At 46.2% G+C, this 27,433-nt stretch overlaps 1 protein-coding gene across 3 annotated transcripts in view; it reads left to right on the top strand.

The window, feature by feature from the left end:
• Positions 1 to 27,433, top strand: part of EIF2B1 (eukaryotic translation initiation factor 2B subunit alpha) — a 169,078-nt gene that overhangs the window by 124,322 nt on the left and 17,323 nt on the right. For 2 of the 3 annotated variants that reach the window (XM_069619686.1, XM_069619688.1), the window contains 2 exons: positions 23,588 to 23,656; positions 24,075 to 24,150. In XM_069619686.1, coding sequence (XP_069475787.1) covers positions 23,588 to 23,656; positions 24,075 to 24,150 — 145 coding nt within the window. The remainder of the gene's footprint in view (positions 1 to 23,587; positions 23,657 to 24,074; positions 24,151 to 27,433) is intronic. The other variant, XM_069619687.1, reaches the window with a different exon arrangement.

The raw sequence follows: 27,433 nt of genomic DNA, 5'->3' as shown, positions 1-27,433 counted from the left end.
ATCTGTGGCACTGGGCCGTCGGCCAGGGGATGTTTCTGGTGCCCTTCCATCTAGCAGGAATAAAGAACACCATCGCTGACTCACTCAGCAGGGAGCTGCACTCGTGCCACGAGTGGGAACTGCGTCAGGATCAAGTGAATCGACTTTTCTAACGATGGGGCAAACCCCAGATCGACCTGTTTGCAACAGTGACAAACTCCAAGTGCCAGAGGTTCACCAGCAGGTTTCCCCAGCCGAGGAGCATGGGCGATGCTTTCTCACTCCCCTGGGACGGCCTGTTCCTGTATGCGTTCTCCCCGTTGCCGTTGCTGCTCCGACTCATCAACCAACTCAAGAGGTCCCGGTGCAGGATGCTCCTCGTAACACCGGCGTGGCCGAGACAGATCTGGTTCCCGGACCATCTGGACTTGTCAGCCTCCCCCCGAGTCAAACTGTCGAGGGACGCAGATCTTTTCTCCAGAGAAGGAGGCGCCATCCTCCATCACGACCCAGAGTCGCTGAACTTGCAGGCCTGGCTCCTGCAGCACTAGAGTTTGGAGGGTACGATATCCCGGCAGACTGCAAGGAGGTGCTTGCAAAGGCCAGGGCGTCCTCAACTCTCAAGTGCTACGGACACAAGTGGAAGAGGTTCTCTGTCTGGTGCCGTGCACAGAAGATTAACCCTCTGCGGTCCCTCAAGTGTTGCTGTACCTGCTGTCGCTGGTCATGGTGGGGCTAGCTCATGCTTCCATCAAGATCCATCTTGCAGCGATTTCCCGTTACACCAGAACTACGGGACGATCATCCTTATGGTCTCATCGACTGGTTAAGGAATTTATGAAAGGACTGTTTCGATCATTCCCCCCGGTGAAGGCTCCGGCCCCGGCGTGGGAACTCAACGTGGTGCTGACCAGGCTCATGCGGCCGCCATTTGAGCCTCTGCACTCGGCACCGTTGAAGTTCCTGTCGTGGAAAACAGCGTTCCTTGTGGCCATCACCTCCGAACGACAGGTGGGAGAGATCCAGGCCCTATCCTGCAAGCCTCCGTACTTTGACTTTCCACGAGACGAGGGTGGTGCTGAGGACGCACCCCTCCTTCATGCCCAAGGTGCCGTCGGACTTCCACCTCAACGTGCCCTTGGTGTTACCAGTTTTTTTCCCGTCGCCTTCGTCGGCGGCCGAGAGGACATTGCACTCGCTGGATGTAGCTAGAGCGCTGAAGTTCTACGTGGACCGCACAAAGAGTTTTCGGAAGACATCACAGCCTTTTGTGAACTTTGGACCTATGAACCAAGAGAAGGCCCTCTCGAAGGCTTCCATTTCCAGATGGCTCTCCGGCTACATCATGCACTGTCACCGATTGGCAAACCGACCGTTGGCCGGCCGAGTGCCCATTCGACCAGAGCGATCGCTGCTACTACAGCGTTCTTGTCTGGTGTGCCCCTGCTGGACATCTGCAAGGCTGCTACGTGGAGGTCGACGCACACCTTCACGAGATTCTACTGCATCGATCGGTACTCCAGGGAGGAGTCCAGGGTCGGCCAAGCAGTGCTACGCAACCTGTTCGCCTGAAGGTGGGCCTGGTGAGGAGGTAAGAGTTGCTTAATGTTGAGTCTATGTAATGCTTAATGTTGAGCCTTTGCCACCTCCCGTGGTTGTGCATGTGTGTACTGCTATGTATTCTTGTATTCATGAGCATGTGAATCCATGCCAGACCCCATGCTGGAGAAGGAACAAGTTACTTACCTGTAACTGTTGTTCTCCAGCATGGGTCTGGCATGGATTCACATGCAAACCCTCCAACACCTCTGCGGCTCTTCACTTGGTCATACTGCCACTTCACGTGCTACCAAATCTGAGGATGGCTGCAAGGGGAGGGGCTTAGGGAGAGGGCAGTTATTGGCTGGGGCAGTATGACACAGAGACCAGTGATTGGTTACTACTAAGAAAGACAGATCAGAAACGAAACTGATACTGATTTTTTTCTTTACCGAGGATTCCCAGCCTGACGAATGTGAATCCATGCCAGACCCATGCTGGAGAACAACAGTATGTTTTTCGAAAGTCTGCGTGCTGAGCACGTTGTAGAAAACAATCTACAAAGATTTAAAGCAGCGAGATGAACTGAATGAAACCTTTTAACAATTTTTTTTTAAAACTTTATTTTTGCATTTACCGTTTTACAAAAATACAAAACTAGCCCGAACTGCGGGCTGTACAACTTGCGCCAACACCCTTTCTCCACCCCCGACCTCCCTCTCCCTGTCGCACTCGTTAGTCTTTCAGCCCCTATACATAATGTATTGGTATTGGAACTTAGTCCGCATGGATTCCTGTTTGTGTTGGCTTAGGCGATGATGTGGGAGAATCAGCATTGGAGAGCAGATATGATACATAAGGGCCCCATATGTCCGGAGGCCTCACGTGCAAGGGCAGTGTTCTTATGAATTCTGCTTCCACTTCTTGGCAATAGAGGATGTCTTTAATCTTGAACAATTATTGAATTCCAAACCGAATGAAAAGCTTAACAATCATATCTCAATGCTTATTGAATGCCGAATTGAAGGAAAACTTAAATAACCAGAACTGTTACTAATGAAGGTTACAAATGAATGGAGCTTTAAAAGTTAATGCAAACCATCATGTGCCAAGCTCAAAAGTGAATGAAATTTTGATGCAAATAAACTTCATACATGCTGTACGTACATTGAACAAAAACCCGGAATCGAAATGAAACCAATTCATGTTGAACTTTAAAGTGAGCAGAACTTTAAGAATACAAGTGAATCCAATAAATGTGGAACTCCAGGGTGAATGGAACTTTGGAGAGGAACCTTAACAAGTGAATCAAAGAAAAGTATATTAAACAAACTGAATGAACTGAAACTCTCAGTCAAGATATTTTGTACAAAGACCAACCATGTATAGAGGGTGTAAATGTTACAAAGAAATTTAAGAAACCTGGAAAAATACCATCATAACATTGAGAATGAATCTTGGGGAAGGGAACCCTGAGGTTTAACATACTTATTGACATGAGGACGGAGTTTCAAGGTATTTTGTATTTTGGAACTTGGGAAAGGGAACCCCAAATATGTATTTATTGTTTGCTTGTTAAGCACTTATACAGGAAGTATTGACGACAGAAATGAGGGCCCTGGAAAAGGCGGTCTGTCGTCTACATCAATCCCATCAATAGGCAAGCAAAATAAACCTGAAGTGGAGACTATCGTCCCTCAACCTACAGATGTTCTCTCGGGTAAGGCTACACCTAAAACCTGCATGGAGGGAGAGGACACCTGCATGGAACTGTCCCACTACTAGAAGAACCACAGGAATAGGTTGCGCCTTCTCCAATTTCACCCATCACACACTCTGAGGTCATTCAAATTGATACAGACTTCGAGACACAACGTGAACAACAGATGCAATTCTCAGACTCAGAGGAGTCTGTAATATTGCAGAAAAAGCAGGAGGCTATAGTGTCCCCGTAGAGACCTGCGACTCGAGGGAGACACATTCTTCTTAGCAACCAATCGGAACACCGCCTGCTCCACCAGGAGCTGGAGTCATTGCTTCATCCTACTCAAGGGCCAAGTCATTTGTCGCACACCACATAGAGATGCGGACCTTACTAACCAACCTGCAAGCTTTGTTGCCTTTACAAATGCTCTCCTCACTACAAAAGGTGATTGTGCAGCTGGACGCTGCTTTAACAAAGCTGGTACTTCTCGCACTGCAGCCACCGATTCCACCTCTGCAGCGTTCGCCCGCCCAATCTAGGTCAAGGTCTATGACCAGATCCACAACGCGTTCTCCCCAAGACCAGTCACGATCCAGATCACACTCAGCACCAAGACCCCTCCGTGCCTCCTTGGATTCGAGGGGTAGGAGCAAATCGCCCAGACCAGACCACTTAGGTCTCATTGACCAAGACATCAAATGCTCTTACCTCCTCTACAACACGCACCAGAAGATGGTGAGCTGACCGATACTGATGGGGAGGACCCCCATGACACATCGACCTCCACACAGACACCCTAAGGGGACGACAACTGGGATACTGACTCCCCTCTGGAAAACCCACTAGAGGAGGAGGAGGAAGGCGGTAGTCTCCATACCGATCCTCGATCATGAATGGCAGGAAAGCCTGAATGACATGATGCATCCATTTACAGTGCCGATAGTGAGGGTGGGGGGCAGATAATAAATATGACCCTTCAGACTTCACGCCAAATTGTCTTACCTCACAACCATCTCCAGAATCAGTGGTGTCTGCGGCAGCAGGCCGGAAAGCCAAATCAGATAAGCAAAAATGCGCAGTGACGCCTGATAACGAGGCACACAAACAGGACACATTTGACAAAAAAGTTCTGCCAATATGAGAGACCACTGTAAAAGCAGCCAATTCCCTTGCTATCATCGCCCGCTAGGAAAGAAGCTAGGACAATCCTCAAAGAGGTTGATGAGATTTCCAACTAGAGCGTAAACATGGCGGTGCCAGGTGTGGCTCAAGTGCACAGATTTTTGCACTAACTTCCACCACAAGTTAGTAGACATAGCGTTTGAAGGGGACAATCTGCCCCCTCTGCCCCATGTGTCCATCTGTGTGCCCCCTCTGCCCCCCGTGTCTGTCGGTGTGCCCCCTTGCCCCCCGTGTCTGTCGGTGTGCCCCGTGTCCATCTGTGTGCCCCTATGTGTCCCGTGTCCATCTGCATGCCCCCTGTGCGTCCTGTGACCATCTGCGTGCCCCCTCTACCGCCCGTGTCCATCTGCGTGCCCCCTCTGCCCCCTTTTTTCTGGTCTTGCCCCCTCTGCCCCCCTTTTTTCCCCTTCACCCTTTACTATTCTTAGCACTTACTCTTATCAATGTCCCCTGAGCTTTTTGATAATAGCTAGTCTGTCCCCCCTTTTCCTTCCTCCATGTCTTCTCCTCCCTCCCCCTCCCAGCACTACCTTGATCAGTCATTGACTCTTAAGATAGTCACTTGTTTTGTTCCTCTCCTCTGCCCCTACCTCCCCTTCTCCCCCTTCCTCGTGTCACTCTTGCACTGCAACAATTGTCGTCAGGCATAGTAATGCTACTGCTAGTATTGTCTCCTTTTTTCCTTCCCCTCCTTCCCCTTTTTTGTTCAATGCACTTGTACTATCTGTAATGATATGATAGCTTTTTCTTCATTCTCATTTGTTTCAAGGACCTGTAAGAATGGAACTGTATTTTCCCATGCTCCCTCCCTCCTTGAAGCGCTTTCAAACACATTGTGTATAGGCGCTATACAAATACACAATCAATCAAAATAAATAAATAAATAAATCTATTCGGGCTGAAAATAGATGAGGCCATCCAGGCCATGAATGCAGACTCGGGCACAATCCACTCCCTAACATCTTTACAAAGCCGCCAGTCCTTTCAGCCCTTCAGAGGAGCCTCCAGGAAGAGTGGGTACGTCCACCTCAACCAGAGGAAGCAGACGGTACACCAGGGGCACTTCATACTATTTACAGGGTTACACGAGATCATCTCTTGGCTATCACAGATCTAAGGACTTTAGACAGACGCAACAGCGCAAACAACCTTCTGGCTCCCAAAGGGGATGGCAAGGGAAGCAGCAACAGTGACTATCCACCACAACACAGTCAGGTGGGGGGGGACTGGTCTCGCAGTACACCACAACTGGAGACGCATAACCCCAGACAAATGGGTTCTAGAAGTGATAACAGACAGCCACCTTCTATAGTTCATTCGGCCCAGCCCCTCCACCCCCCTCCCCCCTCCAATCCTCCAAGTTTCCAGCCTCCAGTGCACAAAGAAGTGATGATAAGAGGTATAAACAAAACACCTGTGGGGAGGAAAGAGGATTATGAGCCCTCTTTTTGGCACAACCTCTATACTTTGTAGGCGAAGCCTAGAACAACATACAAAACAATCTGATTTGATCCCTTTTCAATTAGTGTCCCAATGCTTGCAGCATTAATCACCAGCTACTGATTAAATTCCAAACAAATTTACAAAAAATATATATCATTTATTAGTTTTCATCATCAAAACAACTGAGTTTGTTCATAGTCAACATTAAAAACTTCGAAATGCTAGTAACATGTACCTCTTCACAATTTGAGAGTAAAACAGCAGAATAATCAAAAAAATATAAAGTATTCACCACAGATATCAAGAAATAATAGACAGTGTGAAAACGAGGAGTGAATAAAGATTGAGGTCACTCCGGGGTAGTGTTGTGCAAATGTCACCAAAATCAACCTAATCACTCACTACATTCGTTCTAATTCAAATTCAGACATACTCATTCATTCATCACTTTCCCTCCAATCCTCCAATCCTCCAGCCTCCAGCGCACAAAGAAGTGATGATAAGAGGTGTGACAGGTGCTACAAAAAAGGCCCATAGAAAAAGTTCCAAGAAGATTCAGGAGAAAGGGAGTTTACTCCGATACTTCGTTGGTCGAAAACCAGACGGTAAGTGACGGTCCATTTTGGATATGCGCAAATTAACCATGGTCACCTTACAACAAGTAATAAAGACGGTCCAACACCATGACTATCTAGCATCCCTGGACTTCCAGGATGATTATTTCCACATCCTGAGACACAAGGTATACTTGCGCTTCATGGTCGATGGCACCCACTATCAGTTTCGGGTGCTACTGTTGGGCCTAAAATCAGCACCTCGCACATTGACCAAGTGTCTCGCACTAGTGGCTGCCAGCCTCTGCCGGGAGGGCGACCATGTCTACCCCTATCTGGACGATTGGCTGGTACGGGCACCCACCATATATACAGAGTTGGGGCTACACTGTAGCCACAGTGGTCTGCCCCGGGGGGGTAACGTACCAGTGGGGGGCAAGGTTTATAATCTCGACAAAACAAAAGTACTGGTATGTTTGGGGGTTAGCCAGTGTGAAGTGTAAATGAATTAGAAATATTTCACATGGTCTAAACCCACATAACCTTAATGGTTATCAGTTTACATGCAAAAATACATATTCGAACACTCCTAGAGAATAAACAGATATTTGCAGAGATTGATGTAAAAAAGAAAAGAAATATTTAATATCATGAAAAATTAAGTACATATAGTAAAAACCAACATGGAAAGACATGTGTAATCAAGAAAACGAACATTCATTTCCCATTTATCAATTGGGTATGAGAGCTTAGAAGCAATCTAAGAAAATTGAAATTGGTAAATCAAGAAAAAAAACATAAATGAAAAGCAAATACAATATTGACAAAAAACCAGTTATGTATCACTGGAATTCTGGTTGAATCACAGAAAAACACAGAAGTACAAAGTTACAAGTACAATTAAACATCTATTCAATGTAATAGAACATATTAAGAAATTTGAGAATGATATTCATTGGTAATTAGTATCAATTCCCGAAATTGAAGATGTTATGTGACGGGATAGGGTCTGCCAACGCTACAGGGGGAGGTGGTCCGCAAGTGACGCTGTGAAGGACCTTGTTTTCCCCTCTGATAGAAGAAAGCGTTTCGGCGGAACAAAAATTGGTGAAGAAATGTTTTGTCAGTTGAACAAAATCTACTCCGCCTTCATCAGGGCAATAATTAGCAGGACCCTGTATGGGTGGAAAAAAAGGGGGAGACAGAAAAAAAGAAAAAAACACTCAATTTAGAAGAAACAAAATAAGGAGCAATGAGTCACCAGGAAGTGCATTGCTATAGAATTTATAATGCATGCAAAAGTAGAAACTAATCAAGAAAGACAGACATCGATCCTAGACGAGTCTGGGATGTATCTCATAGCCACATGCGTGCACAGCCCCTTTAAAAGAGGGAGGTCTCGGAAAAAGTTCAGATGGAACTCCCCCCGAATTATGGGAAGGGGGAGCAGATTGTGGCATTGGGTCCCCTTTGGAAAAGCAGTGCAGGACTCCCCGGAGGGTACCCGCCGGTCTGCATACCAAGGTCCAAGACGGTGTTGTGGGACAGGCTGAAGTGGTAAGGAATCGCTTACCTAGGATGGGTGGGAATGAACTAGGCCATAGTAGACTAAGTAGAGGTTGCTTGTAAATGAGGTAGGTGACCGGGAGGGTCTGCTGTACAATGCTAGTTGGTCCCTCGATCGTCACTACTGGACGGGGCCCACAGGACCTGAGGATTGAAAGCAATGATTAAAATACAATTGGTAAAATGTGAAGAGCCGATCCAATATGCTGGAAAAGAGCTCATCGGTGCAACAAAATTACCTGAGTAGTATCTTCTCAGGAAAGAAGAGAAGAAATGAAGAAGTGGATGTCGACAAGTGTTCGATCACTGGAGACGTCTGTGTCTACTTCGAATTGTTGGCGGGTGAAGTACCCGCTTGGTATTACGACACTGTTCCAAAGCGCGCTACTGCTTCGGAAAATTACCTACAGAGAGGAGCAAACTTGATTACTAGATTGCTAGAAACATCTACAACGTTGTCGTATTTGATGAAGGCCAAAAGGCAAACCCCTGAACTGAAAAAAAAGGAAAAGGAATGAAGGGGTGGGGGGGGGGGGCGCATGCTGCTGTTAACTGATGTCTGACATGTGCCCTGTACTGATGGACATGATAGTAGAATGTCCCAAAATTGTAAGAGGACTTGCCTGGGTAGGATGATAACGACGTTCCTTAAGCATGGCTGGAAGCAAAATAGAGCGTGCAGAGAGCCGCGAAGTGTCTGCTTCTGAGGCTGCCATATAAAGTGCGGTTTACTTCGAGCGAGAAAACCAGGAGAGACCGTTTGTCCTGGCGACCTTGTTGAGCATGTCTCCCAAACAAGGTGAAACAACCCCTGCTACTCGTGCTGTGTCCAGTTGGAGATTGCCTCCAGAATGATTGACCGGTGGGTGTGGGCGCGCGTCAGGCAGTGGCTGAACTCGGTTATCTACGTTAAAAAGATTGGTTTGGAGAAACCGGAAATCCAACGTGGAAATTACGTAAAGCCCAATGGGGACCTGCCAAGGTATGTGATTGGCAGGTGGGTGTGTGTTGGGTCCAACCAACCGTGGCACGAAAGGGGCGGGAGGAACAGGTCACGAGCTTCATTCGTGACTAGAAAGGAAATCAAAGCCTGGAAAGCGAGTGATGGCCTATTAATCGCCCTGCGTGCTCCGTGCAGGAAGGAAAAATCTAAGAGATGGGCCATAGGCTGGTACCAGGCTAAACGGTAGGAACAGTTTGTGAGATGTAGATGTTACAGGAGTAGTAAGCCTATAGTTAGCCATAAATGTTCCTAGAAAATCGAATAAAGGGAGCTGCTGCAAATTAGCCAATTGTTCAACAAATATAGATGAAACTGAACCCCAAAGAAACTGTTGGGCCACAGGGAGACAGGATCCACGGGGACTCGTCATGTCTGGGGTGGAATGGGTGTTGGCATCCTTTGGAGGTATTGATGTTAGTATCGAACAGGAAAGGGGGTTGGAATCAAGCCCCTGGGGTGGTGTTGAAGCTCAAAGTCTTCAATAAGGAGTTTGTTCGTTGAGACCCTGTGCTAGTGTATCTAGTCTATAGATCCATCTTCTTTCCAATTCGGAAAGTCTAATCGGTATGTTCTGACCAGTATGAATTCTGTCCAAGACCCACCATAGCATATCGTCTGGGGTGTGGTGGTTCGCCAGGTAGTGTGTAACCAATGGGGATGTGAGATTTTTGCACCGAATTCGGGAACGGTGTTCCGAAATGCGGATGCCGACTTTTCGCATAGTCTGTCCCACGTAACGAAGGCCGCATGGGCATTCGATGCAGTAGATGACTTGGTTGCTTTTACAATTGGATAAGTGTTTCAAAGTCCACTGTTGTGTGCCAATATTGAATGCGAGAATCTTCTTTGTGAGTCTGCAAACTGAGCAGGAACCACAGGGGTAATGACCCGTGGTTTTGCGTAAATCCCAAAGGCCGGTTCGTGGTGGGGGCCTGGTAAACGAGGAATGCACTAGATATTCCCTAATGTTTTTTGCTCTCTTAAAGGCGAATCTGGGTATAGGTTCCTCGTTCAGTTGCAATCTCACTATTGGCCAGTACTTTTTAATGACTTTTTTAAAGTTAAAGGTATTAGGACCATGTGTGACCACACAGGTAAGTCGTTCATTATTCTGTGTGACTGATTTGGACCTCGTTGTCAGCAAGGAGTCTCTGTTCGTGAATCTCGCTCTTTTGGAAGCAGTGTTGACTAATCTTGTGGGATAACCACGTGAGCGTAGTCTAGTGCCAAGTGCGTCTGCATTGGCATAGAAGTCCTCCAGGTGGGTACAGTTCCTTCGTATCCTCAAGAATTGACCGTAAGGAAGATTTTGTTTGATGTGTTGGGGGTGATCACTGTGATAATGCAGAAGAGTATTGCGATCAGTTGGTTTTCTAAAAAGGTTACACGCGAGTTTATTGAAACGGCATGAGATCTCAAGGTCCAGGAAATGTATTAAGGTTGTGTTATACTCCATAGTAAATTGAATATTGTTATCACACAAGTTAAGCCATGTTAGGGAATTTTGGAGAGATGTAACGTCTCCTGTCCAAATGAAAATAATATCATCTATGTAACGATGCCAGTGGGAGATTTTAGCCTCCCATTGGTTAATCGAGTTGTAGATGTATTGGTCTTCGAAAGAGGCCATGAATAAAATGACCAGGCTAGGGGCAAAAGTAGCCCCCATAGCTGTACCTTTGATTTGAAGAAAGTACTGATTGTCGAAGGTGAAGAAATTTTTATTGAGGGCAAAGGTTAGTAGTTCAATAATGAATTCTGGAGGGACACGAAAAGATCCTGGTTCGGCATATTCACGAATGAGATGTTCATATGCACAGTCTATGGCTCTGTCCTGTGGTATAGAGGTATACAGTGCCTTGATGTCCATAGTTACCAGGATCTGTTGGTAACTGTTAAATGGCAGATTTTCAAAAACCTGAATAGTGTGCATGGTGTCTCTGAGGTATGATCTGGTTTTACTACTAAGAGGTTTGAGAAAATGATCAATGAATTGTCCTAATGGTTCCAAGATGGAACCGCACCCTGAAACTATAGGTCTCCCCGGGGGGTCGTGTATGTTTTTGTGAATTTCGGGGAGGGCGTACAAACACGGTGTGCGGTTAGAGGATGTAGTCAGGAAATTGGATTCTTTTTCTGTAATCCAGTCTCTCTCTCGAGCATAGGCGACCATTTCCGAGATTGTTGTTTTCATATCTGTGGAGGGGTCCTTCCTGAGAGTTTGGTAGCTGGTTATGTCATTTAGTAGAGTCATAATCATATTGGTATATTGATCAATTGTCATCAGGACAATGCTACCCCCTTTGTCAGCCGGTTTGATAATCATGACCCTATTGTTGGATAGGTCTTTCAAAGCTCGTCTCTCGCCAGTGGTTAGGTTCTGCTGAGATGTGTGTTTGGCCCTTTTTAATTTTCTAATGTCCTTTAGTACGAATTTCTCAAAGGTAAGTAAATCATCAGGTGTTTGACTATCGGTCGGTGTAAAAGACGATTTGGGATGTAGACCCGTATCGGGATCAATCTCTTGATCAGTGTGGTCTTGGAAGAAGACCCGGAGTCTAATATTACGAAAAAATCGATGTAACTCATTTTCAGTTCTGTACCAATCTGTGTCACCTGTGGGGACAAAAGAGAGGCCCTTTTCTGGAAGAGAAAATTGACCTGAAGTTAAATGAAAATTGCCCAAATTATAAATGGTAGCTGATTATTATCAGCGGTTTGGACTATCGCCTCCGTCTCCTGGGGCGTCTTCGTTGTCCTTGATAGGGTGTGTTCCAGGGCGGTGGTCCCCATCCTCCGCCTTGTCCTCCTCTGCCTAAAAAAGGGGGGAACGGTGGTGGGTAAGGGCCCTGAGGTTGGCCAAAAAGGGTATGCCTGAAAAAGTGGAAGATTCTGTTGTGAGCCTCCACTTCAGGATCCAGAGCTGCTTGATCCAGAGAAGTTAACTCTGTTGCGTCTGCCTCTGGGCGAGGAGTGAGATCCCCCACTCTGTTTCTTGAGGGATTCAATATACCCTTCGGCCGTGTATGGGTATATGATTTCAGTCTTAAAATCTTTGATGTCTTTATTCAATTTATTGGATTTCTTGGTCAAGGTATTAACCTTGAATTGTTCGAATTGTTTGTTGATATTGGAGAGTTGTGCCTCTATGTCAATCAGTAGAGGATTGTTTTTGAATCGTGCTTCTTCTGTGTCAAAAGTTTTTTGTAGATCAATGCTGATTCTTTGTGCAGTGGTGATAGTCAATACCATCAAATCCCGACTGCACTTGGTAGCGATGTAGCTAAAGTTGGTGGTGTATTCTTTGTCCTCTAGAAATAATCTAGGTTCATTGCGCACTACAAGGCCATTCGGTATGATATTATTTTTCAAATATTCCCTAAGGAAATGACCAGTTTCGGGTGCTACTGTTGGGCCTAAAATCAGCACCTCGCACATTGACCAAGTGTCTCGCACTAGTGGCTGCCAGCCTCTGCCGGGAGGGCGACCATGTCTACCCCTATCTGGACGATTGGCTGGTACAGGCACCCACCATGGCAAAAGCAGAACACTCCACGTGGGAGACTGTCCAGCGCCTCCAGGATCTGGGTTTACCATCAATTACAAAAACACCATCTCTTCGACCATCTTAGAAGTTGGTATTTCTTGGCACAGTATTCTCTGCAGGGGAAGCCATGGTAAGTCCAAGAGAAACGGTAAGCACCCTCATGGCGTTGGTCCCAACCTTCAAGCCAGAAGGGTGGCTAACAGTGCGCCACTACATGTGGCTCTTAAGGACCATGGTGTCCTTTATCCCTCTAATCCCGCACTGCAGACTCCAGATGAAGCCTCTGCTGGAATTCCTTATGGAAAATTAGTCCCAGATCTCAGGAACCTGGGGGGGACAGGGTGCAAGTTGCAGCCAGGCTGACGCAATGGCTCCAGTGGTGGACGAACAAAGCCAGCATCAACAGAGGAAAGCCATTCCAAGAAACACCCTCTCACACAACACTCATCACAGATTCATCCATGGTAGGGTACGTGGCACATGTTGACCATCTCCACTGAGGGGACTGTGGACGGCTCAAGAGAAATCTATGCACATCACGGTCCTTGAGCTCAGGGCAGTAAGATGGTCTCTGAAATCCTTCCTTCCAGTGCTCAATGGACAGTCAGTCATGGTCCTGACGGACAATAAAACTACAATGTACTACCTCAGGAAACAGGAGGGGGGAGGGGCACAGTCCAAGACACTGTCACAAGCAGCACAACGCATCTGGAACTGGGCAATAGTCCATGGCATATCCTTGTAAGCATTTCACCTCCCAGGAGTCCAAAACCAGACCGAGGACCGCCTCAGCAGGCAGGTGTCCTGAGCCACAAGTGGGAACTTGGCCACGATACCCTACAGCGGCTATTTCAATGGTGACGTCACCCATTGGTGGAGTCGTTTGCCCCAAGTCCCAACTAAAAGTGCAAAAGGTATGCCAGCAGGACCCCTTAGATGGGGTCGATGGGGGGCCTGTTTGCATACACTTTCCCCCCCCCTTTCCAGCCATACGCCACGTGGTGCAGATGATCGCAGCACACCCATGCCAGGTAATTCTCATCACCCCAGAGTGGCCCTGCCAGACCTGGTACTCTGATTTTATACAGCTCTTAACAGATCAGCCGATTTGGCTCCACAACCACCCGAACTTCATCTCACAGGACCAAGGGAGAGTCGTGCATCACGATCCACAGTCCCTGCGCAAAACAGCGTGGCTTCTGATTTCACGGAATTCGGAAATCTTACAATACCTCAGGAGTGCAGAGACCTTTTATCAGCAGCCAGGGCCCCTTCCACCAACAAGTCCTATAACCTGGAGTGGAAAAGGTTTTGTATATGGTGTGAAAGGTAGCGATGCACCAACCAGCACATCGCCCGACTCCAGGTCAGGCCAGAGGAGCTACTTCCATACCTTCTCTCCTTGGTAAAGCAGGGCCAAGCCCACATGTCCATATGGATACACCTGGCTGCCATCTCAGGATTACCAGACGGAGTAACAGCAGCCCGCTATATACCAATAAAGTGGTCAAGTAGTTACTTAAAGGCCTCTTCGAACATTTCCCCTAACAAAACAGACTTCTTCGGAATAGAGTTTGAACACAGTCTTGGCATGCCTTATGAAAAAGCCATTTGAGCCAATGGCCATGGCCCAGCTCAGGTACCTCTCCTAGAAACTAGCGTTCCTGGTGGCCATCACATCGGTCAGGAGAGTATCAGGAATCCAGGCTTTAGCAATCAACAAACCATACCTAAGATTTCAAAAGGATAAAGTGCTCCTTGTGACTAGCCCACGTTTTATCCCAAAGGTCCCTACAGACTTTCACACAAACACTGTTATTGCCTTGGCAGTTTTCTTCCAGAAACCAATGTCTCCCAGCTGAGATAGACCTATTGTTGGACGTCGGGAGAGTGCTTAAATATTATACAGACAGAACCAAGGTCTTCAGGAGTTCAACGCAACTCTTCCTCGATTATGGGCCAGCTAATAAAGGGAAATCCCTGTCAAAACAGGGCATCTCAAGGTTGATTTCTTCAGTTATTTCCTTCTGCCATATGTCAGCAGGGCACGCACCACCCCATGCTAGCTCCACGAGAGCCACAGCAGCCTCTGCGGTATGGTGGGTGGGCGTCCCCATCACATACCACAGACATTTTCTAAGCGGCCACATGGTTGGTGCTGCATACGTTTACAAAGCACTATTGCTTGGAGAGGCAGCAAACACAGACATTCAGACAGGGAGAGCAGTCTTGCAGAGTCTGTTCCAATAAGGTACGCTTTTGCGTTTAGGGCTATAATGTATGCTTTTTACCTTGGTGCAACCTCCAACTGCTGCATACTGCCATTAAATGTATACACAGCATCTGAATCTATGAAAAATCCAATGCTCGAGAAGGAGTATGTTTCGTACCTTTAACTCCTGTTGTCCAACATTAATATCTTTCATAGACTCACATGCACCCTCTGTCCTCTGCTATAAGGTAAAAATCATTCATACTCTCTGATCTTTCAGCATCACTGGGTCAGAATCTGCAAGGAGGAAGAAGAGGGGCTAGTGCTCTAACTACTCGCGGTCCCATTGGGGGGACCAAAATAACCCATAAAGATGGTGACAGCCTACAAAATGTAAAGTTTTCTTTGCTTTCAGCAAGGGAAACCCAAAGGTAACCGAGGATTCCCAGCCTGTCACCGAAGAATATTAATAGCATGTGAATCTATGAAAGATACCAATGCTGGAGAACAGGCGTCAAAGGTAAGAAACGTACTCCATCTTTGTCCTAGTCTTATCTGATCCTTGTAAGGGAGGCATGGTATCACAAGTATGACATTGACACCAGAGGTATGCGTTTCAAAACCTTTATTCATTTTTCAGGGTTTGTAAAAACTCCTACTTTGCCCTATAGATATGATGGGAGTAGTCTCTACCATCAAATCATAAAGAAAACCGTCCTAGTCAGTCTTTGTCAAATCAAAATGGTCTATACTAACAAAACCTGATGCCTGCCCTATCCCTTATACAAAAAGTGTGTAAAGGGGAATATGTATGCAAAGGAAAATCAGTGTTCTAACATAAAGGATCAAGATAGCTGAGTCTGGTCTCCTCCCCATGTTGAACATCACAGAGTAAGGAGCCCCCCGTAAACACGATGACACACTGTGGCTCAGGTTCTCAAAAACAAGGCAGTTCAAAATGTGGGTCGAGGACCGCTTGGCCTTCCACGTTAAAGTCACTTATTTCAGTTCACAAAAAGTTCTTTCATAGTTCAACAAAATGTTCATGTTGGTCTCCCTCCATCGGGCTCAAACTTCTCAAAGCTTTAACAGTTCAAATAGGTCTCCCTCAGCCGGACTCGGACCACGCAGTCACAGCACTTGCAGGGGTTGCCTTTCCCAAGCTTAATTCACATTCATTAGGGATTCCCTTCCCCACACTTCTGGTCTCCCTCAGTCAGGCTTGGACCTTTTACTGATGTCGAAGACTTTTGAATGTGCAAGGCTTTTACCATAGATCTCCGCAGGACCACTTCGACGTTCTCTTCAGCTCACACTCTGATTTTATTTTCCCCTGTGTCTCTTGATCTTGGTAGTTCAGAACCGCAAGCAAAAATGTTCATAGAAATCTTTATCTGAAGTAATCTCCTTCTAACTTCCTCTTTCGCCTAGGTTAATCTTGAACATTTTGCATTTCAGAGTTTGTTAACTTTGCTGCTTTACAACAAGATATCACATATTTCGCAGAGACTTTTGAGTAGGCTACTTCCTTCAGCCGGACAACTCCACTACTCTGTATTACTGGCTTCAATATTATCTGTAATTTAAAGTTCACCACAGGTCTGCCTTCCTTCGCGTCTCATGCACACACGTGCAGCCTTCAATTGCGAGATATGGTGTTGCAACTTCAATCTTTCCTTAACACACACCAGCCTTTCATGTCACTCGCCAACTCACTGGCTGTGTGCATTCCTTTCTTGTCTTTGCGGTTTTAATTCACGAGTCAAGGTTAATACCACAGGCTTGGCCTCGCCTCCCCAACTCTGTCGTTCACCCAGCAGGGTCACTGGCGTCCTTGAAACACGATGCAGTCTTCTTGTCTGGGATTTAACCTTCTCTGCATATCTATCATGGCTCTTCGGAGGCAACACCCTCCTGCAGGGATCTCCTGGGGTTCTCTCCCCTCAGCTCTCGTCCCTCTATTGGTCACTCTGCTCCAGTAGGTTCGCCTTTGCCCAAGAAGTTGTGCCCCTTCTCGTGTTCCACCTTGTTCAGAGTGTGTCTCGATGTTCTGCTTTTTATCCGTTTGAGGCGAGCTAAAGGGTATCAGATGTACGTGATTAAAGTCAAGTGCCTGTTCCGATTAACGGGACATATCCAATGAGATATGTAAGGGTTAGCCTCTTTACTCTGTCGCCCTCCTCCTCGGCCCAATGTTTGTGTAGAAAAGAGGGGGGACATTGGAACATCCTATAAAATAGGATGGGGTATGTGAACGGGGAGAATACTGTGTCTCACCATCAGTTGTCTGACCACCACACCCCAAAGACCCCTCACTTAGGTGTGAGTCTTCCGCACTCGTCCACTCCCAGGGTCTGGATCCAAAGGCGATGGCTGTGCCCTGGCCACCTAAGAGAGAGATCCCCAGGGACTAGTAGGCGAGACATCCTTTGGTTTCTCACATCCTATAGATGAGATAGTAGAGATCTCACATTAACACACAGTAGTAGTTTCAGGTTGGGAGGGAGGAGTCAATAAGGCCATGTGTAAAGACTGGAGGGAGGGCATCTGTTGTACTGCCCTCTATATCGTATGGTAAAGGCACAGAACACCCCAGCAGGGTTCTCAATTTGGTAAAACGTGGCGAGCAGCCAGGCTTAAGCTTTCAGGAGGTGATGCAGGCAGGTTCTTAAGTACAGTGTTCCCCAAAGCCCCCATAAAGGAATGTCCACACACTGTTAGCTGATAACACAGCTTCTTTATATAAAATAAGGTTTGCTACTTCTGCTACCAAATATACATAGAAATAAAACTTTGCACATGGAATACTTATTCATAGAATGGTAAATATATACACTCTGTGGTACCACACACTACTTAAATTCAGTAAGAACTCCACTAACTGCATTGAAAATGGCAGGGAAATTCTTAAGGTTAAACCAGCATAGATTAGGAAAGAAAGGCAGATTAGTAATGCACGGTGGTAGAATGCTTTCTTTAGACAAGACAAGTAATTCTGAGTGAGTATCCCCCCCCCCCCCACCTGGGCAACCTGTAATAGAAAAGTTAGGGAGTAACATATGTTATCTTTTACAGCCCAGTCCAATATTGTTCAATAACTTTGTGCTTCTGTCATGGTTACGGGTCTGGGTTCCACTTTCAGACCCTTTTTATGTTTGGTTAATGGTGGCAGGTGGAGAAGGCAGGCAGGAGCGCTACGGATGAGGGCTTTGAGAGTCAGAAGCTTGTCACCAAAGAAACCTCGTCATCCAGTCACATTAAAGAGAACTTCCCGTTTCCTCCAACATTGACTGTGTGTGCCAGCCCAAAGCAAGCAATGTGGTCTAGTCTCTTAGCGTGGCTGCCTATATAAGCCACGCCCAGAGACCAACACGCGCTTCGTGGGAATTCTGTATCACGCGCTTACCCGGAATCCTCGTGCCTACCTGTTACTTCGTTTGGTCCCCACGATCGTTCGGCATCTGGAAAGAACAACAAGAGATTAGCAGCGGGCTCCTGCACCACTCACCCGCGACCTGTTGCTCCACAGCATTCCGCCACCTGGAAAGGAAGAATAGAACAGGTGATTAACAGCAGGCTTCGCATCAGGATATTGCTACTCTCTCTGCCGCTCACTGAAGATACCGCTCAGAGACCGCCAGCAGCAACTCATCTCCGGCGTGCAGTCTTCGTCTTGAACGACTTCTGGTCGGTTATAGGTCATAGTACCGAATCAAAAGGATCGAATGACAAAAGGGTCGAGTCAATTCAAACGGAAAAAAAAGGATCGACATTTGTTTATTTATTTCTTTATTTTTTGGGGGGGGTGGGTGTCCCCCAAACCCGTGTTTTTGGTTTAAAAACACCATATTAAAGCTGAACTAGAGCAACAAAAAAAAAATACATTTCAAATTTTTTTCCGATCCTTTGATTTTCGGTCGAATGCACTCTCACCTTTTGCATTCGATCCTTTAGTTTTCGAAACTTTAACTGGACACCCTTCTGGTCCACTCGCCGGCTCCTCCAGCCTTCCAGCATCTTAGTGCCTCCCGGAGCAGTCCTGTATAAAAGAAAAGACAAAAGGTACAATTAGAAGCTTTCCATTCACCGCATGCTCTCCGCATTCAGACTCGTACGAACCAATGTTGCAACTCCAATACAATTAACCGAGTGAGGCAACTGGGTTTCTTGGGATACAATATTTACCTGGTATCTGAACTTACTTGCAAAGCCGACTCCGAATCCAGTGAGTGAACTGGTTTCCTAAACTTATCCTTGGCACAAGAAAACAAGTGCAGCAACTGGTCCCAGAGACTCGATCTGGAACAGAAGACATACCTGGACATTAGTCGCTCTTAGCGACCATCACGCGCCGACGCCCACCATGCCCCAGGCACTGCGCCCCTGCAAGAGCAGGATGAAGAGCCCCCCGTATTAAACAGAAAGATAATCCTTCCAGCAGTATTGGGCAAGTAGGAATTGGGGGAAGTGCTGGAGGACTCCATCGCTCCTGCAGAGATTCAGGTAAGCGTGCCAGCTTCCTTATAAAAGGTTCTACCACCCCCAAAGTACCTGAGAGCAAAGCATAAATTAGTTTTAAAAAATTGATTAGCAGATTTTGCTAATTAACATTTTTTTTATTAGCAAATGAACTAATTTGATTAGCAATTTTGTACTTATATTGAATGTTACCAGAATTAGCTGTACCCCAAGATACAGAATTAGCAAGAATGCAGAAATGATTTCTATGTACCTCCTGAAGTATAACATCAGTGCAATGTCTGTAAAATGTAAAGGTTTGCTGCAAGATATTTTTAGAATAAAACGTTGGACTAGGCTTACCTCTCAGGGCTGTTATCAAGTGGGAAGGTCCTCTGTGCCTAATCTTCCTCTACACTGCAGACCAATTCCTACAAAATAGGCAAAAAGCAACTCATTTACCAGCTACCCACAACAATGCACACTCACTCTGGAAGAGGGGGGGGGGCATCGAGAATCCACAGCCGAACAAATTCCAGCGGAGCCACTTGCCAACACCCAGCCCAGCAATCTGGGACAGTGTTGGGGCCTTTCGCCTCTACAAACACGTGAGCCCGAGCCTCTTGGGAGGTGTGGGAGGAGTCCAGCAGCTGCCCCCATGGTTCCAGTCCGCAAACTGGCCAGTGTAAAGCATCCTATTGGCTCTGGCTGCTTGCTTCGTGATAAATTTGGCAGCTAACCTCCATGCACCACTTCAGGCTGCTCGGACTAGCCTATATACGGCAATAGGCCCATGGCTTAACCAAGAATGCAAAATGCTTGAGTGGGCCCATTTATTGGGTCAAACTGAGCCACCTTTTTGGCCAATGTGGGCCAGTTTGATGAGTTACTGGAGTCCAGTAACTCATCAAACTGGCCCAATAGTTTTGACCAGTGTTGCTGAATTAAAATTACTGTGGAGCACTTTTTCAGTTGGTGCCCGAGACAATTGTATGCCCCAGTCCGACCCTGCCCCAATGTTTCCACCATCAGCAGTGGGGAGGCCGGGGGGGCACACATCAGAGTCCCCTCCACGGTTCTATATCTGGTCCTGCACCCTGGTGTCAATAATGTGCTCTTATTTAATGACCTTCACTGTATGACCAGTGGCGTTGCTGGGGGGCGGGGGGCAGTGCCCCTTATGCCCCTTGTGCCCCCCTACCTAACCTGATGAAAAACAACTAAGGTGAAATGTCCAATTTCGGTACTGCAAAATTCAGGGAAATCCCTTTGTTTGGGTTCTTGGAGTTTACATGTGCACATTTTAAAGTGTTGATTTTATGGAAGGTGAATGCCTTTTGTCCAATGCAATTTGGGTGGTTGTGAAAAGGCAATTTAATGAAATATGCATATTCCAATTTGAACCGCAAATTTCTGATGTCACATCACATTATAACAGAGTTTACCTTTCTGACATGTGGGCACAGCCAGGTGAAAATGGGCAGGGTTTTGTGTGACTCACTGTGGGCAGGGCATAAATATCAGGAATTTTGTTTTTCAAATGCAGGCAGGTATGGGTGCTGGGTGCTAGAGAGCGCCTGCTCTGTAACACCCAGCACCTGCCGTAATAACGCAGCCTTGTGCTCGTAGAAGAGGCCTTCTACGAGCTTTAGGCACCGTTATTACGGCGGGTGCTGGGTGTTACAGGGCAGGCGCTCTTTAACACCCAGCACCCGCCATAATAACGGTGCCTAATGCTCGTAGAATTATGGCGGGTACTGGGTGTAAGTGGCTGAGAATATTTCTCCCGCCCCAACGGGCGGGAGAAATATCGGCCACTTACACCCAGCACCCAACAGATAAAATAATAAAAAGGGCCCGGCTCCCCCACCCAAACCTCCTTGCCGTTTAAGCCGGAGCCGAGTGTGAGAGGGGGGCGGAGATCCTCCTCTCTTGTGAGAGGCCAAAGGAGAACAGGATCCAAGACTAATCTGGGACCCCTGGAGAACTCCTGAGGCTAGAATATGCTCTTCCTTGTCGCATTAGCTTAGGTGCCTTGGCAGGCGAAGTGGCAGAGTTTCTTGGCTTGACTTGACGATTCCCTCCAAGGATGGACCCCCCTTTGGAAGAAGTAGCCGCAGGGAGGCTGAGTCCAAGAATAAAAAGGAACCAACGTCTTTTGGATTGCCGCTGTTTTTCTCTTCGCAGTGCTTTCCTTTGGTTGACTAATTATCTGACTGTATAGAAGTCCTGTGGAGGTAAAACCGGTTGTGGGCTCCTTAAAGGCTTGGCCTGTGGAAGTAAGACCCCTGGGGCCCTTCGATGACTTCTGGCGGCGACAGGTGCATAGGTCACTTTTGGTGTCAGGTTTCGGAATAATGCAGTTTTCCGAATTTCAGTTCTTCGGTGCTGCCATGACCTGCTCTGCTGGCTGGTGCTTGTCCTGCTATGGAATTCGCTTAACTTCGCATTGCTGGAAAATGTTTTGCTGTCCTTCTGCTGGTCTCTCCTATCCTTCAATCCTTCAGCTGCGACTACAGTTCTGGTACTTCCTGGAAGCCTTCTGTCCTTGTTGAAACTTTGAGGTCAGGGACCCTGCTTTCTTATTGGAGTCCTGAGTAGCTTACTGCTAATCAGCCGGAGCCTACTCATTGTGGGACATGTTGGGTAGTCTTCTGCATCATTTGTTCTCCCCAAAGGTGCCTGTGACTCTTGTTGGGTCCGCTTTGCCTGCTTCGTTGATGCAGGGGTGCCCTGCTCTTCGCGTATCATCGTCACAGGTTGCTTCTTCATTGTGGGCTCGTTCTGGTACCCTTGGGCACTCTCTGGAGACCCCATGCATGCTAGATTGTCCCAGTCCAGATGGCACAACCTACCTGTGTACACACCCTATGTTTACATGTGTTTCCACTGCAGCCAGCTCAGTAAGTAGGTAACCCAGTCTTTATAACCCTTTCCAATCATTGGTCTCCTACTACTCCAGAGTCGCTTGGCTCCATGCAGTGTCTATTTGTGCACCCCCGACCACCACTGTAATACAAGAGTGGCCTCTGACATCACTTTGTTTCTGGAACTCTTCTGTGGGGGCCCCCAAGACTACCCAGCTCGGTAGTTTTCACTTCTCCTATAGACTGTTATTGCACTGTACTTCCCGTTTACATGTAACCGTTTACATGTAACTGCAGGGGAACTATTAGGTTGAGCCTTTTAACTCCGAATGTAGAACTTTTGGGAACTTGAACTGGTACTTAGCTGTTTCTGGTCATTTTTCCTTGGCCTCCCTTATGGCCCTTGAGAGTTCAGGACAAGTGATGCAATTTTGAAGTGGGCTAGTGATTTTATATTATTACAGAATAATACACCACTGCTCTTAACCCAGAATGTGTGCCTATTGTAGGTACAGTGTGTATCTTTGTAACTATTTGGTGCTACTGGGATTTGTGTGTGAACTTTGTTCCCCCAGTACTGTGCCTCCTTTGGTTACTAACTCGATTTCTGACTTTTGGGGTCTGCCTGTTTTTACCCTTTTCCTCTCTCAGGTCAATACCTGTAAATGGTGTAATATTTCACTGTGTGCAACTGTCCTTTTAAATGGGTATTGTTTTGCTATTCCTACTTTGGGGTTTTTCTTACTCTAGTACTTATTTGGCGTGTGTGGTGTGGCTTGTTGTTTTGTGTGGAGGCCTAATTGTACCTCGATACGAACCTATCCACTCCTGGCAGTCAAGGTATACTGCTCAGTCACACTAACTGGACAAACTTGTTGGACACCCTGTTCAGACACTACTGGTGTGGTCTTGTCTACCCTTCACCAGAGTGTTTCTGAAAAACCTCCCGAACATTCGTCAGCACCCAAAGGTTGGCATCATAGAGTGACTCCAAATAGGGCCCACCTACATCAGTCCTCTTGGAGCTCACATTTTACAGGCAGCAAACAGTAATGTTGCCAAACTAATAAAGTCTATAAGTGAATACATAAAATCACTGACTCATGATGTTGCAGGTGCAAATCTACATTTCCTGGATATCCCGTTTTTAAGGTTATTTTTCCCCTTCGATTCTCCAACTAAACAAAGCAAGCTAAATATGGTCTTTTCGATGAAAAAGGACGGACCATGTTCAGGGCCTTGTCTCTCCCTATGCCCTTCAGTATTCAATATTTATATCAGTGGAGGTACTGAAACAGTCCCTAAATCCTATTTGAAAATGTGATGTGTGAAACACCATTAGTATATTACATTTGATGCACTGCCTGGTTATTAAACCTTCCACCAGACATCCGGTTATTTGCAGATCCCTGCTCACAGCACTGGCTCCAAAACCAATGTCGAAATCGGATTTCATTTGCCAATTTAATGTGCAGCATAGGCTTCGAACGTAGATTAATATTTTGGTAACATTTAAATATATATCTTCATAGGAAGAAAATGGCAGAAGCCCTTCAAAAGCTGAATGTTCCAGTGATTGTCATTCTCGATGCTGCTGTCGGGTAAGATTATTTCATTTTTTTAAAAAGCTATTTGGAATCATTCTCTGAAAGGAGAAACTATTATTTAATGTTGCTTTTTGGAGGGGGCCCACTTGTGGTTCATTGGCAAAACTGTACAACTCCGATGCATGCAAATGCCCTTCCTATTTGGGTTAGACTGAAAAGATCAATTAGACTCCTAATGGAGGAAGACACTGGCATTTTAAGCTATTTGACAGTGAGGCAGACTTCAAGGACCCCCATCACTGTTGCAGTGAACGGCGGATACCTCTGTAAGGATTGTGTCTTCTGCAGTAGCGATCAACGAGCATTACAAACCAGAAGAAGTTATAAACCTTTGCTTGTCAACCCTAGAAGTGTCAAGTTCACCTTTATCGTGCTGAACCGATCAATCCGTGGTTTGCATTTCTATTAACAGGTACATCATGGAGAAGGTGGATCTGGTAATTGTCGGTGCTGAAGGTGTCGTTGAAAATGGAGGAATCATAAATAAGGTAGCCTGGAAAGAAATCTATTTGTGCCTTTTATTGTACCAACGGTTTTAAACCACGCTCTTGTGAATACCAAATTTGAGTGATAGGCTGCTGCCTTTACTTTTTGAATGATTCATTCTTGAAAACATATTTGCTGTTATTTACAGGTGTAACTCTATGCCCTTTTTTCTGAAATAAATTTAGTTCTTAAAAATAGCCCGAAAATCTTTTTAACCCCTTCCATTATCATGATGCACGTACATGCCAAACAGTATAGCTAAAGGAGGATAGGAAAGCCTTGGATGCATTAACCAGGGGCTCTGGATTTTGTATGTACAGTGCAAACAAGTTATTTGTTTTTTCGTCTTTTGTACAGGGTCAAATGTGGTGTTTTGTATACTCTTTGGCACCCTTTCTTACGTTACCAAATTAGGTAAACTCTTTGAAGTTAAATGATACAAGTTGAGTATGAATGTTTTCAAAATTTCGTTGGGAGAAACATGTGAACTATTCAGGATGGCCAAAGCAGGGGCAGTGAATTGGGGCAGCTACAATTTGACAAAAGATTAAAGGAGAGGAGGAAGTCTCATGAGGCATTATTGTGGCACTAGCTTCACATTTCTTATTGCCAGTAAAGTCTGTGCATGAACAACTGTTTCCTAGGGACAGTGCGGTTTTAGTTGTGCTCCCCAGGATGATCCAAATTAGTAGCCTGTGGGGAACGGGATTCATGACCATTAGGTGCTCAGAAGCCTTGACTTAATGGTCCAGAGCAAAGCGAGAACCATTACTGACCGCTTCAGGCATCTAATGGCCTTGAAGGACCCCCCCAAAGGGTGCGATTTATGTCATCTGTGTTTGAGTTTTTTGTTTTTTTATTGTGTGCTCCTAGCTAGGCAGTAATGGAATGCTGTACATGGGGTTCGCGGTAATATAAGGTAAGGAGGTCCTAAGATGGATTTTTGAGAGGGCACTCTATTATGGTGAACATCCCAATCAAGGTAAGGTAGCAGAGTAGCAAGGCTTAGTCTCGCGAGGGGTGTGAGAGTCGTCTACGGTTACAGTTAGTCCACACAGAACACCACCAATAATTCCAGTTAGACAGGTAAATACAAAAATATACAATGATTGATTAGGCCTTTAAAATACACACTAAGGAAACTTCTAGTCAAATATTGTCACACGCTTAGTATAAAACAGATATATACATTCACCATCAGGAGAAGAAAGAAAGCTTCTCCAGCATTGGATATTTCATAGATTATCATGCTTTGAATATTCCCTGTCTTCAGGCTGGGAATCCTCAATAACATAAAGCAGTTTAAACTGAAAACTTTCAGTCACTTTTGTGCTCTAGTACAGTCATTTTGGGGTCATACTGCCCACGGCCAATAGGAACACCTCCCTTAACTCGTCCCCTGTCGGCCATCTTCAGCCTTGTTACTGCACGTTAGTGTAAGGAGTTCTCAAATATTCTCTCCAACTATTCTTAAAAAAATATTGACTTTTAAATCATTTTCGAGATTTCATCTTTTCAATGTCTTCTCTGGCGGTAACGTTGCTTGGTCCATGGACCGTTCCCGCCACCAGTAATCTTCAACGAATTATCGTCTGCGTAGTTGAGGCCTACCTCATGGCCGAGTCCACAAGGAAGAGCCGGTACAAGAACTGCGCCTGCTGCAGATTGAAAAATGTCTACGTCGAAGACCAACACGATGACTGCCTTCACCCTCACCATTATGTATACACAAAAAATATGGACCAATAGCTGAAGGATGGCAGAAAAACGTTTTGACCCGATTTACATTTGTTCACATATACTATACGTAATTTGTGATTTCAACAACAAAACAAAAGCATTTTTTGAAAAAAGAAATCTAATCAAGTGATGATTGATACTGGCTTTTCCTAAAGTAACTACTCCATCATACACACTATTTCGCACACATTCCTAATACTCCTTGACTGTACAAATCATGTATTGGTCATGTGTCATGCACAACCTTCAAACAAAATATTTCCACAAATGTATTAACACCCCATATTTGTACTAGTGTGTCTTGTCCTGCAACAGCTGTTATACATATTGCTGGACTGGTGGACCAAGAGGTGTACCGGGTACCCTTTATTTTTTGTGTTCACCCTCACCATGTCATTCAGGACTGCAAAAATATGCCAGTTGTTCTCCAACAAGATGCTGAGGGATCGTCACCGTCGTCACATGGCTCGTGGACACCGGCATGGGCCTATGACTCCGCATCTGTACAGAGCCATGCCCCCGCTACGTCAGGGCAGGACGGCCCAGCTAACCACTTCAAGTAAGAGGTCTAAATAGCATGAATTCCACGCCACCAGCAAGAGGAAGCACAAGGAAGCTTCTGGCAACGAGTCAAGATCTTTGCACAAGGACCGGTCTTCACGTAAGGTCAGTGCCCAGGGGGTGTCTACAGAAAAGAGCAGCCAGGGACTTTTCCATCGCCCCAGGGAAACAACCCTGTCATGCATCACTGACCGGGCACTGGATTAGCTGACCTCTTTCCTCACTAACCGCCCTTCCCAGCTTTAACTGGGCCCTTTCCACTCCACCATCACCACTTTCTCTACCTGTGGCTTCCCCCAGGGCTACATCCTATCACCATAGCTCTTCAACATCTATATCGCCCATCTTGCTCACCTGATCTCCACCTTCTCATCTCATTACCAGTGTTATGCCTATGACGCACAGCTTTCCTTCAAACTTCCCTCTACTTCCCCCTCTTCCTCCCCTCTCATTCCCGACTGCCTGTCTGCCATTCAGGCATGGTGTGCAGCGAATTATCTCTGTCTCAGTGTCAGTAAGACGGAGATCCTCCTCATCGGGACACCTGTGCCCTCTTTTCCTCATGCCCTCTGGCCATCCTCTTTAGGACACCTACCAACACCAACCCTCTCAACTTCTCCCCTGCTAGAGCCCTATGATCCTCTAATTCCAACTCTCTGACTGTCAAACGCTTCTCCAAGCAGAGAGTGGTGGTCAGGTCTTTCTCCTCGACTGGTGCCTCCCTTTGGAACAGCCTCCCTGCCCCTCTCAGAATTGAGCCGGACCTCCTTGAGTTCAGAAAACTGCTCATAAAACCATAGGGTGGGTTGGCACTATATTAAGGAAAGGATCATCGCTGGCCTTAACCAATGTCAAAACGTCTTCGACTTCACCCGGGTAGAATCTTTGTAGTACAAGTCTTTATACCAAGATAGACATTCAGTGTCAAATGATGAGAACAATGCTCAGGGTTCTCCCGCTAGGAGGAGTATAGCCTACCAGTGA

This window comes from Ambystoma mexicanum, chromosome 10 (assembly GCF_040938575.1).
Source record: "Ambystoma mexicanum isolate Mex_15411 chromosome 10, UKY_AmexF1_1, whole genome shotgun sequence".
Taxonomy (NCBI): Eukaryota; Metazoa; Chordata; class Amphibia; order Caudata; family Ambystomatidae; genus Ambystoma; species Ambystoma mexicanum.
Note: the sequence above shows the minus strand (reverse complement) of the source record. Positions and strands in the feature narration are given on the sequence as shown.